This window comes from Hermetia illucens, chromosome 4 (assembly GCF_905115235.1).
Source record: "Hermetia illucens chromosome 4, iHerIll2.2.curated.20191125, whole genome shotgun sequence".
NCBI classification, from domain to species: domain Eukaryota; kingdom Metazoa; phylum Arthropoda; class Insecta; order Diptera; family Stratiomyidae; genus Hermetia; species Hermetia illucens.
In genome coordinates, this window is record NC_051852.1 from 33,658,048 (window position 1) to 33,671,471 (window position 13,424).

At 40.6% G+C, this 13,424-nt stretch overlaps 2 protein-coding genes and 1 long non-coding RNA gene across 4 annotated transcripts; 1 reads left to right on the forward strand and 2 right to left on the reverse strand.

The window, feature by feature from the left end:
• Positions 1-420: 420 nt before the first annotated feature.
• LOC119655881 (cysteine-rich venom protein 6-like) lies at positions 421-908 on the reverse strand. Of its 2 annotated transcripts, none has more exons than XM_038062016.1 (2): positions 779-908; positions 421-687 (listed from the first exon to the last, which is right to left on the reverse strand). In XM_038062016.1, exons 1-2 carry the CDS (start codon positions 846-848, stop codon positions 473-475), a joined length of 285 nt encoding a protein of 94 aa, XP_037917944.1. In that variant the 5' UTR covers positions 849-908; the 3' UTR covers positions 421-472. The 2 variants fall into 2 exon arrangements, with proteins under 2 accessions (XP_037917944.1, XP_037917945.1); XM_038062017.1 differs by having other exon boundaries at positions 421-684; positions 779-897.
• A 10,723-nt stretch (positions 909-11,631) lies between these two features.
• On the forward strand, positions 11,632-12,137 carry LOC119655203. Its single transcript, XR_005249885.1, has 2 exons — positions 11,632-11,894; positions 11,954-12,137. It is a non-coding gene; the product is annotated as an uncharacterized LOC119655203 (long non-coding RNA).
• Positions 12,138-12,140: 3 nt separating this feature from the next.
• LOC119655202 (chymotrypsin inhibitor-like) lies at positions 12,141-12,676 on the reverse strand. Its single transcript, XM_038060974.1, has 2 exons — positions 12,524-12,676; positions 12,141-12,385 (listed from the first exon to the last, which is right to left on the reverse strand). The coding sequence occupies exons 1-2, from the start codon at positions 12,597-12,599 to the stop codon at positions 12,204-12,206; spliced, it is 258 nt and encodes an 85-aa protein (XP_037916902.1). The 5' UTR covers positions 12,600-12,676; the 3' UTR covers positions 12,141-12,203.
• Positions 12,677-13,424: the final 748 nt, after the last annotated feature.

The window sequence follows — 13,424 nt, forward strand, 5'->3', positions numbered from 1 at the left end:
CGAAATATACCTAATTTGAAGTACATTCAAGCTTTACAGTTAATGGTGACGTCATTCAAGTTGGGAAGTTGCAGGGACGAATTGAACAATCTGGTTTGGTCGCTCAAAATCTTCATTCTCTAGATTCCCAGGCATATGATTATAAAGGGGAAGAGGTGGGCTTTCGAACCATAATACTATTAGAGCTAGATCTGGGAAGAACCAGAAATATCGGCGCTTTCGCTATTTTCGTCTCCATAACCTACATATATACAATTAGGAAGCTCTTTGTGCCAGATAAATCAGAGATCAATTGTTTTTTTTTTCTGGAACACTATGCATTTATGAAGATCCTTACTTACTCATTACACCTTTTACCCTTGTGCTGGCATATTTGCTAAATCGCTGATCATTATTTCATTTGGTGCGAATTTTCGTTGATTAGACTAGATTTTAAACTTCCTTTTTATTATTCCTGAAGTACACTTACATTTCAATCAATAAAGACAAGGTTACTACATTCATCGTATGTGATGCAGTCACCGTAATTCAATGAAGTAATTGCGTAGCCTGGCTTACAAAAACAGCCAGGTTTACATGTAAAATTTATCATACCCCTGCATGACAGGTGCTTCACCACTCCATAACATGTATCTTCACAGTAGTAGGCGCCGCAATCCTTCCATTCCTGGTTTTCTCCACACTCTTCTAGAAAAAAAAGTAAATATTTCATGAAATTTGAGGGAGTTTGTGCTTTAAATGGATTTAAAATGATACATAAAATATGCACATAATTCACCTGGGTCCGAGAGACTACCGCCAATAACCGCAACAAAAACAATCAGTGGAAAAATATGGGAAGCTATCATTGTTTTTAAAATTCCTGTTCCCTGTAAAACCAGCTCGCTTTATATCGACTGAGGGTTTTGCATGGATTAGTACAATTTGTGGTATGCAATATGCATATTCACACCTAATTGAAAGTGGAAATCGCTTATGACGCTGACTATTATTTGGAAAAGGCGTGAAATAAACGAAAACGTGATTAGAAGGTTAAAACAAATGTTATATTGTGCTAGGTAGTCTTTCTATCACTGCTTCCTTTGCGGTGTGCAATATCACATCATCATCATTGACAGAAAATCACCTGAGGTTTTCAGTTAAGGTGGGTGTAGATTCGGTCCCTCCTAGCCCAGAGTAAAAGTTGCGAAATTTGATGGTGTGGGCCCACTAACATCCAAGTGCAGCTCGACTGAAAATTCTCGCCGATACACGCTTGCATGCACCTATGCTAGCTAAGCTCGAAAATATGTGATGGTCATTTCTACTTCATACCTCAGATGGGACAATATCTTTGAAAGAGTCCATAGTTTGGTTCCAACACTGTACTAAACTGTATACTAAATTCAAAGTGCAATCAGCAACTCCTACCCAGACTCATAGAACCACATTAGATACGTTCACACGCTCTAGTTTGACCTTTGATGCCTCCTCGCACACTGTTCGCCAGGGGAGATTTCAGCCAACAATAGAGGACTTATCGCCTGCTATTCCATGCGAGCCCTCTTCCAGGGGGAGATACTTGCTTTGTTCACACCGGGAGCCAAATTTTCATTATATTGTCAGCATGCACATTCCTTTTATTCATAAAGTTTCTACTGGTCTGTGGCCAGTCCGAGTGGGAGGAACTTGAAGGCAGCTTTGCGTGTGCTTTTTCGAGATTCAATTTGAAATTTAGATCTTTGGGAGCTTATCTGTCAGCGAAAAGAAATACCGCCAAAAGACTTCGAAGAGCGTTAGGAGAGGTTGCAGAATATTATAGAGTGGTTAAAGCGGCTTTCTACGGAGGTGGAGTTTATTCTCTACTTACCAACGGTCACTGTAACCGAGCTAAGACAACTTGAGATAACAACAAGAGATAATCGGAGGGATGTTTGTCAGCTTTTCCAGACACCCGAATTCCTCCATATCGTTTAAAGGGTTACGGGATCCCGGGCTCAGCATTGGATTACCAGGAGGCCAAAAATTGGATACCATTGTGGAAGTGGTGGGCCTACGTGGTTACTGAAATTGCGTTGAGTCTAAAAAATTATTGGCGGTACTGTTTGCGGGCATTGTCGGCTCTATGGCGGGTGTGACACCCCTAACACCTAAAGCCAACTCCCAAAGTGTATGCTATCGGCTACCCAAAAATTGTGGACCCGACCTTCAGGGATGCTGGAGGAAGGAACCGGGAGAATACAGTTTACATTCAACGCATCCCACGACGAGATTATCATGTTGAAGAGATCCGACTCTTCAAACTTTTACAAACACGGATTTGACACCACTATCCTCGCTAGGGGGATATAAACTGTATCAAGCTCATAGGCAAAGGTACACCACAATATACCTTATCAAGTGGCACCTGCTGCATATGATATGTTGACAACGATAGATTTAGTTGATTAATATCTGCCAACATGCAGCATTTTTTTGCAATTTTGAAAACTGTTGATCTTATTCTATGGCTTTGCCGCCTGGAGACATCAAACACATCGCATCGTACAATATCGTCCTGCAAGCGTTTGCAATTCTTAAGATACTCCGGCAATATACCGCTGCCAAAATTGGCGTTGCAAACAACTATATCGAGGTTTTCACTTTAGGCCGCATTTACTCTCTTGGGTGCGTTGGTCCATCAGTATTTGGCATGACGCATGATAGTGCGACTATTGCCTCTCCTCTATGTAACATCTTCTTCTCTCTTTCTTCAGCAAGCATATTTGCCTATATAATAATAGTTCCTATTTTTCAATGGCAACTTTCACTTCTATTGAAAATTCCAATTAAGTCTGGCGCCGACATGCGCAACAGAGTTCGTCTGTAGTTATTGGTGCAAACTTCCACTAGGGATCTGTCCTGACTCAGAGCAACACTCTCTGATCATCGAAAATGCAGAGTACCCAATGTTTTCCGCAGAAACATCGCACGGTTATCCTATAGCGACTTTTTTCCCCAAGGATGGAAGTCCTTCTCATTAAATAATTGTTTACCGTAGCGGTTGGCTTTCTATGCTTTTTATCTCTCCTTCTAGTCATAGAAGTGCCTGATCTCCTTAGGCTCCCTATTATATACAAGAATATTTTTTTTTATGTTCATAGCTACCTGGATTATAATATTCGTTTAAAGTATCCGTAAAGACTTTCTCATCAAAACCATTGGAGTTCCACTCTTTTCTTCTGGTTTCGCTATATTGTCTTTTGTTACCCTTATTTTCCCGTTCAAACTTGTAGAGAACCGTTTGATCTGTGGTATTCGCTAACGCGTGAGGATTATCCACGTTCAAGAATGTGACTGATAAAATTAAGGTTCAGTATTGAGTTCGTTCTCTCCTTCCGAAAGTGAGGAGTTTGCTATGTTTTCAAGCGAACTGTCGGTTGGCATCAGTGCATTCAATAGCAGCACTTGGCCTCAATGATTTATAATTTTACTGCCAAAATCAGTGAATCACACATTGAAATCACAACGCATGACAAGTGGTGTTAGGCTCCTGGATTCTGCTATCAACGCCTCTAGAAATACCTCATACGTCTTATTGTGCTATTCAGAGCGGAACAGCATCTCTCCGACAAGTTCCTCTCTTGTGATTGCTAGGAGATTTTAGAAATGATACTTTTCGCACAACCAAATAGCGGCGTTACCGATTTTATCTCTTAACTCATTGGCGAGAGCCGGATCTTTCTCGCAGTATTTTGTAGAATTGCTTCTTTTACTAGATCTTTTGTGGGGGCTTGGTCTATCTTGGTTGCTTTTGTAATCTTTAACTGTATTTCAGGCATCTAAAACATCTGATCGGATTGACCAACTTCTCCCCAACCGACTTGGAGCATTTTACTTTCCAATTTCGCCGGTAAGCTGATGATGGCTATTTCTGTTCCGTCGTGTACCTTTCTAATCCTTTTTTGCCAGCTCTTTATAAAATTCTTCTTTGATAGTGTCAAAATCTCTATATTCTACAATTGCTTCGTGCGTAGAACTTGACAGTCGTCTACTGTCCTGAAATATTTCTGACTCGGCTCTGTACGTTGCATGGCGGCTTTTCTGCAGTCCCTTTGAGTTAAGGAAGTAGCACCCTTCTGTGTCCTTATTCTAGGTACAGCAGCCCCTATATTTCCTAATTAGGGGTAGGATATCCACATAGGAATAAGTACCTTTGTTGGCAATAAGAATGACATCTTTCTAGTGCTTTTCCGCTTTTGCTTCACGGCTATCTGCTCCTCGTGTGCCTCCCTCTGGTCGTGCTCCTCCAAACTACTCAATTTTGTTCGGGATTGCAGTGGACATGATTGAACAGCTTTCTGTGCTATTGATATTGATCCTACATTTTCTAGGAGCCACTTGTTTTACCCGTTTGGGTAAAGTGTCTTTTTGGTAGCACCGAGGTTTTTGCTTTTTTAAGTGGCTTTCTGCTCTGTTAATATAGGATAATTATCTCCAGCGTTTTCGGCACTATATCTAAGGAGTCAGAATTAAGGTTCAAATGTACAGTGCTCACCGAGAGTATCAAGGGTGGCGCTCCTTACTCTTGGCCGTGCCTTCGTCTTTTTATTTATAAGAATTTGATTTTTGTTCAACTTCTTTATGTTTTTCCCCTTGCCTACTAGTGATGGTGCTCTGATGATCGTGCAATTGCGCTTATAGGGGACCGTTTTAGGCATTTAATGCCACAGCTGCCAAACAAGACATCGCCGGAGCTCACTCCCAAAAGTTGTTGGTGTTCCGAGCCCTTACAAAGTAAATTTCTTCTACTGCTTGTCTTCTATATTGGCTTCGAATTCAGAGTGTCCTTCCCCCCTTCCCATTTTTGCCCACCATTCGGTCCCCTCCTCCCTATCCGACCAGTGCATAAATATGCCCACTCAGGCACGCAAGATACGTACATATCATGTTTGCTGTATTTTGCAAATCATGCTCATGCGTATCTATCGAGCATCACCTATCCGCACAGAGGGATGCGCCTGATGGGAGACCTATAAACTCCTCGGAAGTTTGTCCATCTGTCTGTCTACGCCATTTATTCAGAAACGGTTATATCTAGTGATACGAAATTTAGTTTGAATGTTGAAGCTGAGAGTGTCATGCATTCTGTGAAAGACATCATAGTACATCGTGGATGAATAATTTCAACAGATTGAGGGTCAAAGTTTTGGAATTGGTTGTTGACGGAGCGGAGTGCAACCGGAAAGGGCAATTATAAAATAAAAGCTTATTCATGGAAACTCCCTCACCGAAAAATCTGAAAAAAAAATTATGGGACTGCCGCTATATGATATCTAGGCGTCAAAATACCTTCCATGTCGTTATCTGTATACATAAAGTTAATAATATTATGGTAGATAGGTGGATATCAGTGGCCGCTTGGAGAAGCCAATTACGACTATGGTGCACCGTTTTGACGCCAGAAATTGTTAAAGCCGTGACTGCTGCGGGAACTGCAAGGAGGCCAGTTTGCTCAAATTTTCAGAACCAGTCTGTAGCATTTACGAAGGATCGAAGCTCCACCAACCTACAACTAGAGTTTCAAAAAAACGTTTGACGTTGCTCGTCGAGAGACTTTCAAGAACAGATCGAGGTTACTCCGTCGGCCTGCTTATTCTGCTTTATGTTCCTATAATCGAGAGCCCAGATGAGTGTGATCGCCCAGACTGTTCACCGCGTTCCAGGCCTGCTCCCAGCAGCTTGGAGGATGTCACAGCACAGAGACGCTTGACTGTCGGTCAGAATAACTATGTTTCGTTGGGGTTTCGGATTATGCCTCAACCATCGAGAGACTTCCGGTATCGCCCGTACTTTCGCTTTTAATACACTATTGCATCTCCGAAATTCGTACGATTCACTATGCGTATTCAAGAAACTCTCGCCCGGACTGCAGATCATCTTTGGTGCCTGCTCGTTTTCGGAATGAAAAATACGTGCGCGTATCTCCTGGAATGTAGTATGTATCCTATCGAAATCGAGCTGCGCTAGATCTTTGCAAGCCACGGCACGACCATTTCTCGCTGTTTCTGGATCACAACTGGCATTATGCCGTCTAGGTTCGGAGATTTATATGCAGAAAGCTGTTCATAACCCAGTTGATTTCATCTTCGATAATTACCGATTTGGTAATTTAATAGAAATAGGGCTGCATACCGTCCAAGCAGGGTTCTGACTCACAGTCCTTTTAGTTTGTGAAGTAGTGGTCTATATGCGATTTCCCGTGATTCCACGGTATCAAAAGATCCCATATAGAAGCCTGGTGACTTTTCAAGAAAGAATGGGCTCATTTGTTTCTTCGTTAGAATGTTACAGAGTCACGCAGCCCAGTTGAGGCTCTCAATGTTCTGATAATATTCCAACCAGGACCGCTTCCTGGTGGTCTTTATGAGCAACTTGTACCTCTTAAAGCAGTTTTTGTATGATTGCCAGGATCTGTGCCTCTGGCTGATGTTGAAGGTCGCCTTGGTCAAGTTTCTGAGGTTGGACAAATTTTCATTCCATCACGATGGCAGTGCCTTTTTGCGGTATTTGGTAGAGCATGAGACTTTGAAGGCGGTATCAAACGCCTTTTCCAGAATCGCGACCTTTGAGTCCACGACAGATGGTGCCAATGTTACTATTTTGAACACCAGAAAGTTTATTCTTAATAAGTCGATAAAACTTCCTCTAGTCGATCCTTCTGGGGTCTCTTAAATAGTAGAAGATCTCTACAGACTGAGAAGTATCCAATTATTATGTGGGAATGATTTCTAGCTAGACATTTTACAGTTTCTCCGTGACCCATGAACGTTAGCAGTATGATATCAGCTACTTCCTGAAAACTATCGCAGTTCTCTGAGCTGGATAAATGGAAGGTTGAGCTACTGTCCCTGTTATACACCCATAGGTTTGTGTTAATAATAATAATAATCGTTGGCGCAACAATCCGTATTGGATCAGGGCCTTGGAGTGTGTTAGAGCACTTCATTCAAGACCTTAACGGTACACTACAGTACACTGTAGGAGGCAATGTGGTCAGCATTGCGCTCGCCCGAGATTATTACCCTGATTTGACTCAGGTACGCATTAACAGCTGAGTCAACTGGTATCCGACATCGAATCACGATAACAAATTCCTCTGCCACCAGTGAGATTTGAACCGCGACCTTCCGCTACGAGAACCCAGCGCTCTAACCACTTGAGCCATCCGTTTCTGTTAATAATAACGTAAAACACTTCCTTCGTTGATTTCTGAGCTGCCCCAAGCGAGTGCCTCACACGGACGTTGCAGTCTATCAACAGGTTGGCTTTCTTCGCTGCGATGATGGACGTCAGATGTTGGAGTTCTTCTGGTGGAGCTCATTAGCCATGAGTCTTGTAAGCCGGGGAGATATACATGTTCCCTGCTCCCTCCAGCTCTAGTTTGACCACAGTTAAGTCGTTTGAACTCAGATCGGACACTGAAAATCGTGCTGGTGGTGTGTGGAATAAATTGTATTTTTTACTTGATGGTTCCGCCTTCTCGAATTCAGGACTCCAGTATTAATGCCAAGGACGAAGACCAACAGATTAGCTGAGGCACACTTCCAATGTTACAGATTTATCTGCTTGTGTAGGAAGATCGTCACTCCCCGTCGGATTCGAAGCTATTGCTGTCCACTGGCGGTTCATCGTCAATGGGGATTTGGGTTTTTTTGACCCACCAATCTCCTGTGAATCACCGGTTTAGTGCAACCTGGAGCTTTATGCCCTCCCAGCCGCGCGAATCGTGGAATCCATGGAAGTAGAATCGTGGGGCAACTACATCTCCGATAACATAATCTCACACTTCCCATGCTTTGCCGGTAGCGGAATTTTCATCCGCTAACGCCACTAGCTGGAAACGTTGCTGAAGGATTGCACCATGCGTGCCTCCTCGATTGGCGATTGCCGTTTCACTGTTTGCAGAGATTGTGTCAAAGCCTTTGTACACTCAGCTCTTTTTGTTCAGTTGTTCCACATCATCCTGCTGGTTTCGCAGGCGTTTTTTGTTGTATTGCTCGGCTGTCATTGAATGCACTGCCCTCGACAACTGCTGTCTCCTGGCTGGATAACAGCCGCTCGTCCTCCGATGCGATGGTGCGTCTGGCATCAACACCTCTGGTTCTTCTATTGTCGGTTTATTAGTTTCCATGTCCTGGGCACAGGAGTAAACCAGAAGTCTTACTTGTAACTGAAAATGCCACAAGTACTTAGAGTACCTTGGTCACGCAGCCCCCGATGTCTGCTGTTTTACCTTGGCTTGGGCGCTTTTGGCGCTTTTTTCGGTGAAAGGAGGGCAATCCCTGCGCTGCTGTATTGGTTAATTCTCCGCCTGATCCGCTTTCTCCTAAACTGTGACCAGTAGGCAAACAGAAGCTAAAAGTCTTGACGCAATGAACTCGTTTATCCTTCAATAATGTCCCGTGGGCATGGTACTTGACAGTTGTCTTGGCTTTGCACATCCAATGTGTGTTGTTGCACTGTTGAGTTAGGGCAGTGACTACAGCTACTATATTTCCTACTTGTGAATCGACAGTATTTTTCTTGAATATTAAGAGTTCTTTTTATTCTATGCCATGTTGGTTTTGAACCCCACCCCTATTCATCCCATCTTCGTACAGTAAAACGCAAATCAACTATATTTTCATAAGACGTTGACATTTCATCACCTTCACGACTGCAAATTCCTGGCACCGCAACATCGGCCGTTGATTGCTGCCTTACGAATCAAGCCACCGATAAAACAATAGAGGAAGGTATTGGCCCGCTCGTATTAAATGGTGGCGACTTGGTGTGAAAAAAGAAGAAATGATTTCACTTGTGCGGTTACCAACCATTGCGAATGTGAAAGAATCGTGGAACCAAGGTAAAAACGCGATCCACAAAGTGGCCTCTGCAACGCTTCGGGTCACCAAACCAGGTAAGCGGTACATCAACCGAGATACTTGGCTTTGAAATGACAATGTCGAAGGAAGGTCCATGAAAACAAACGTCTCTATTATATATCGACAATAAAACGCTGGCCAATTGGCAAATTTATAAGAACACTAACCAGGAGCAAAGAAAGCAATCGCTGCTACGCGAGTGGTCTATCACAAAAGATTTTTACAATAAACTGGACATTCGGAGCGTCGAGAAAGTTCTGTATCGACTGCTTACCGATCGACGAGCCGCGACGGTTAAATGTCGAGAATATATATCCAATGGAAGAATTTGTCTTCCTTCACTTCCGATTTTTGAATGCATTCTTGACAATCGTATTGGCGACAACTTTCAAATAACCTTGAATCAAGCCGAATTTGTCAACAACTGTGGAAGTACTGACTCAATACACGATTACTCATGGGGAACAGCGTGAAAAGCATCGCCCTCTGCAACACGGTATTAGATAAAATCTGAATAAAACAGAATTTTTGAAACAATAAAAACTTGTTTCTTTTTCATTGGTGTGAATATTTATTCTTGCAACTACCGATATTTCGGGAACCACTTGTTCCCTTCATCAATGCTAACAAGTGAAGGGAACAAGTAGTTTCCGAAATATGGGTATTTGGAAGAATAAATATTCACACAAACGAAAAAGAAACAACAAGTTTTTATTATTTCAGATAATTAATCGTTGGAAACACCGCATAATTTCACTCCGACAGAATTTTTGACAATCTTGGGATCCAAGATGGTGCCTGCTTCATTGTCACTGTCAATAGCAGTGACCTGCCGAGAACTGAGCGATTTAAATGGCGATTAAATGGCGTTCCACAACTGGAGTTTTTGTGATCGCCGTATCAACGAACGTCTCAAATCGAAAATTTAGTCTCGTCCGCCCTGTCGTCTTCTCTGATTCTGAGTGCTGGCCAGCTATAAAAGATAATGAACGGCGCTTTACATTAATGGAGACAAAGATGTTACATTGGGCCAGTGGCGTAAACCGTTATGATTACATCCGAAATGAGGATATTCTTGATCGATATGACGTTACACCGATCGTAGAAAAATTACGAGAGAGGTGTTTTCGATGGTACGGGCACGTAATTCACGCTAACGAGTATTAACTTGGTTTGGATTAGGAGGAAGGGGAGATATCGTTCCTAGGCTGAACAATAATCTGGGAAAGAGGGGATTTTGAATTCGACATCTACAGGAAACCGACCCAGTCACAACGAACCATCACATACCTCTCAAACCATGATTTCTATCATAAGATGGCGGCATACATCTTTATGATCCACAGGATGGTCATACCACCGCTCAATGAGAAGAGAAATCAATTACATTCTGGAAACAGCCAAGAAAAACGAAAAATGAAACTACGCCAAGCCGCAAAACAGCAACTTTCAACACTCTTCCAGGAGGTGAAGACAGAACCAAGGCAATGGATAACATTAACCTACTCGGGTTGGACGCAGAATATCAAAAGGGGACTACATAAACTTGAATTCCGGGTCACCTCAACCAGCAGACGATACCTACTTAGGACCCGATTACAATCAGTCGAAAATAAAAAAGAGTGTACGGAAAAATGCTTCATTTACAAGATCATGCCCAGACTCCGATAAAATTTACGTAGGGCAAACAAAACGACTAGTCCATACCAGGTTGTTAGAACACTTAAAGGAGGCAGAATCCGCTAAAAACAAGAATAAGGTCCGCGGTTTCCAGGCATATAACAGAGCAGGGGCACCATATGTTATTGGAGAACGCCAATATCTTGAAAGAGGTGAACGACGCTAGGAGACTAGATTCCCGCCGGAGTCGCCACGTCTCGAAAATTCCCCCTCAAAACAGGGTAAACACCGACATGGGCAACAATTTTTCCATCTTGGTAGAACTTTCGGGAAACACTAGGAGAAGAATAGAATCCTAATTAAGATATTTAATATTTAAAAAATTTTTCAGAAGATAATAACACTGAAGAAGGGGACAGTTGGTCCCCGAAATACGTATTTGTTTAAATTAGATACTTTTTACCAATAAAACGGAAAAATATCTTCCAAGGCAATCTTTCATTTTGAGAATTAACTTTTCAAGATTGGTTTGAACATCGAAGTAGATGGGAAGCTAAACTACGCTGGATAGTGATTTGAAAGTCTCGTGACTACATCCAGATCGTACATTTGATAGAACGAAATGGTGTATCCGATCAAGGCGGGACAACCCTGCTTACGAACGGGACAAAAACTGAGGAAGAAGAGAAGAAATTAACAAAATTGAGATGCTTCTGGTTTTCCACTTGTGCCTGAAGTCCCTGAGACCCATTTCAGCCTTGCCTGAATAATCACCAGCAACGCAAACCACCAAAATTTGCTAAGAAAAAGCAAACAAAAATTAGTAGTGATAAAATGAATGCGCAGCATTTCAATGTTGTGTTTTCCATTATTTAAAATTAAATTGGCCATCAAAAATCCAGTAAAAATGCATTCTCTTTTACAATTGTTATGACACCTTATCAGTAGCGCCCTATTGTAATCGACGTAATTTCAAAGGTTGATCTTGTTGCAACTTAGACATTTGACCTGGCTCTTATCTATTATGGTATAATAACCATGTAGTTACCAATGCAAGTAATAATTGATATGTCACTTTGATAACGGTTTTTAATATTTTTTTAACAGCTTCAAATCACTTTTACTAGAAACGAAATCAACATTTTCGTCCAGTTTATTTCTATCTGTGGCGTCCATCAGTTTTCAAAGGAACTTCTTTGTGGATCAGCCCTCAAATCTTAGCAATTCGGTTTATTATAAGATTTTGGTATCTAAATTATCGTAAAGGATGAATTTTTTCGGTTTTATAATGTTTATCACTTTCATAACGATCGCAATAACAAACAAAATTACAAATAGTCTGCCTTCAGGAACACTGATAGAAGATTCGATCGGGGTCATAAAAAGAAGGTTTTTTAACTTAAACATTTTCTTCTGACATTTTTATTTTCCGGATTTTATCTTTTTAGGAAAAAAAGGGAACCAAATGAAGGAAACTGAATGCTTGAATCAAATTTCATTGTGTTTTTTAAGACAACATTATCCTTAAAAATCTTAAAAGTGATTTTAGTATTCTTTTTAAATTTGTTTTGTCTGTGATGTGATATTCAAGAGTGTTTGGTTTTTCAAAATATACGTTGAAAAAATAAAAAAGGGTTGTTAATTTTTATTAAATATAAATTTATTGAAGTTGGATTAAATTTATTGATTTCCATTAAATTAACATGAATCTTGTGGTACACAAGCTCCATTGTTTGAGCGAACATAATTGTCTTTGCAATAGCATCCATGGCCGCATCTCAAACTCAAAAATGGGCAACTCCGTCTAGCTAAATACATTGCACAGCTCAACTGACATCCAATAGGGCCACATGTTTTGTAGACTTCATTCACGGGACAAGCTGGAGAATGAAAGTGATCAAAATAGATATTTTAACTTTGTAGGGTGAATCGACTTTATAATTTCATAAATTCTTACTCATTTTATTTATTTTTACAACATTATATTATTCTAGTCTAATTTGTACCATTCAAATTACCTGGAGTCGTGCTTGGCTCATTATTTTGCGCCAATATAGTGGGTACAACTAGTAACAAAAGATAAAATACTTTCATTCTATATTAGTATCACTGGACTAACTGCTTAGAGCTCAAACTATTACTGAATGACATATAGTGCTTCAGAAAATAAATATATAGTGCCGTGATTTTATTGTATAATATGACTTTCGAGTAATTATCAGAAGTACTCGTTATAAAACAACTAAGATTTTATTCCCTACTTAAATAGCTTAGATTTGATATTTATTTTATGTCGAAGTAATTAGAAGTTTAATTCTATGTTACGTGTTTTTGCTTACCGTTTTGTGGACCATACAGCACACTTCTTCCATTTTTTCCTGTTTAATTTTTAATGAGGCTTTACTGTAATTTCATTATCGTCATATTAAATGCTATGCAATTGCAATTCAGTAGGAGAGAAACTTTATAATTCCAATATAATTCCAAACTTTTATGATTCCTCGTTTAAATCATTTGCTGCTCTTCTACATAGTGAAAAGAGAATTTCTTAATAAGTCGGGAAAAGCTGGACGCTTCATGTATGAAAGGTTTTGTGCATTTCTGTTATAAAGACATTTGAGTGTGCGTTTGTCCCATTACTACGTAGCACGTATTATATGCATATATTATGTGAGAATACCCATATTCACTATTGAATTTGCAAAGAAGCGTCAAATTTGACCTATCACAACTTTGTTAGTAATAGTGCGATTTCCACCAAACTTGGTAAGATCATGTTCTACGTTATAGCCTACATTGTCGGGTTTCGTGGTGCTAGAATGAACTTAAGGGGGGTTTTGCAGTCAAGTACTAAAAATTATAGTAATTTACTATTATTAACTTTATTTGAATAGAAATAGGTATGGAGGGGATTTCGGA

What these genes read in the sequence shown, in the direction of transcription:
- LOC119655881 (XM_038062016.1), bottom strand. Translation starts at nt 848, where the DNA reads ATGATAGCTTCCCATATTTTTCCACTGATTGTTTTTGTTGCGGTTATT. An exon ending in CGGTAGTCTCTCGGACCCAG is followed by an intron (nt 688 to 778) that starts GTGAATTATGTG and finishes TTTTTTTTCTAG; the next exon opens with AAGAGTGTGGAGAAAACCAG.
- LOC119655202 (XM_038060974.1), bottom strand. Translation starts at nt 12,599, where the DNA reads ATGAAAGTATTTTATCTTTTGTTACTAGTTGTACCCACTATATTGGCG. An exon ending in TGAGCCAAGCACGACTCCAG is followed by an intron (nt 12,386 to 12,523) that starts GTAATTTGAATG and finishes TTCATTCTCCAG; the next exon opens with CTTGTCCCGTGAATGAAGTC.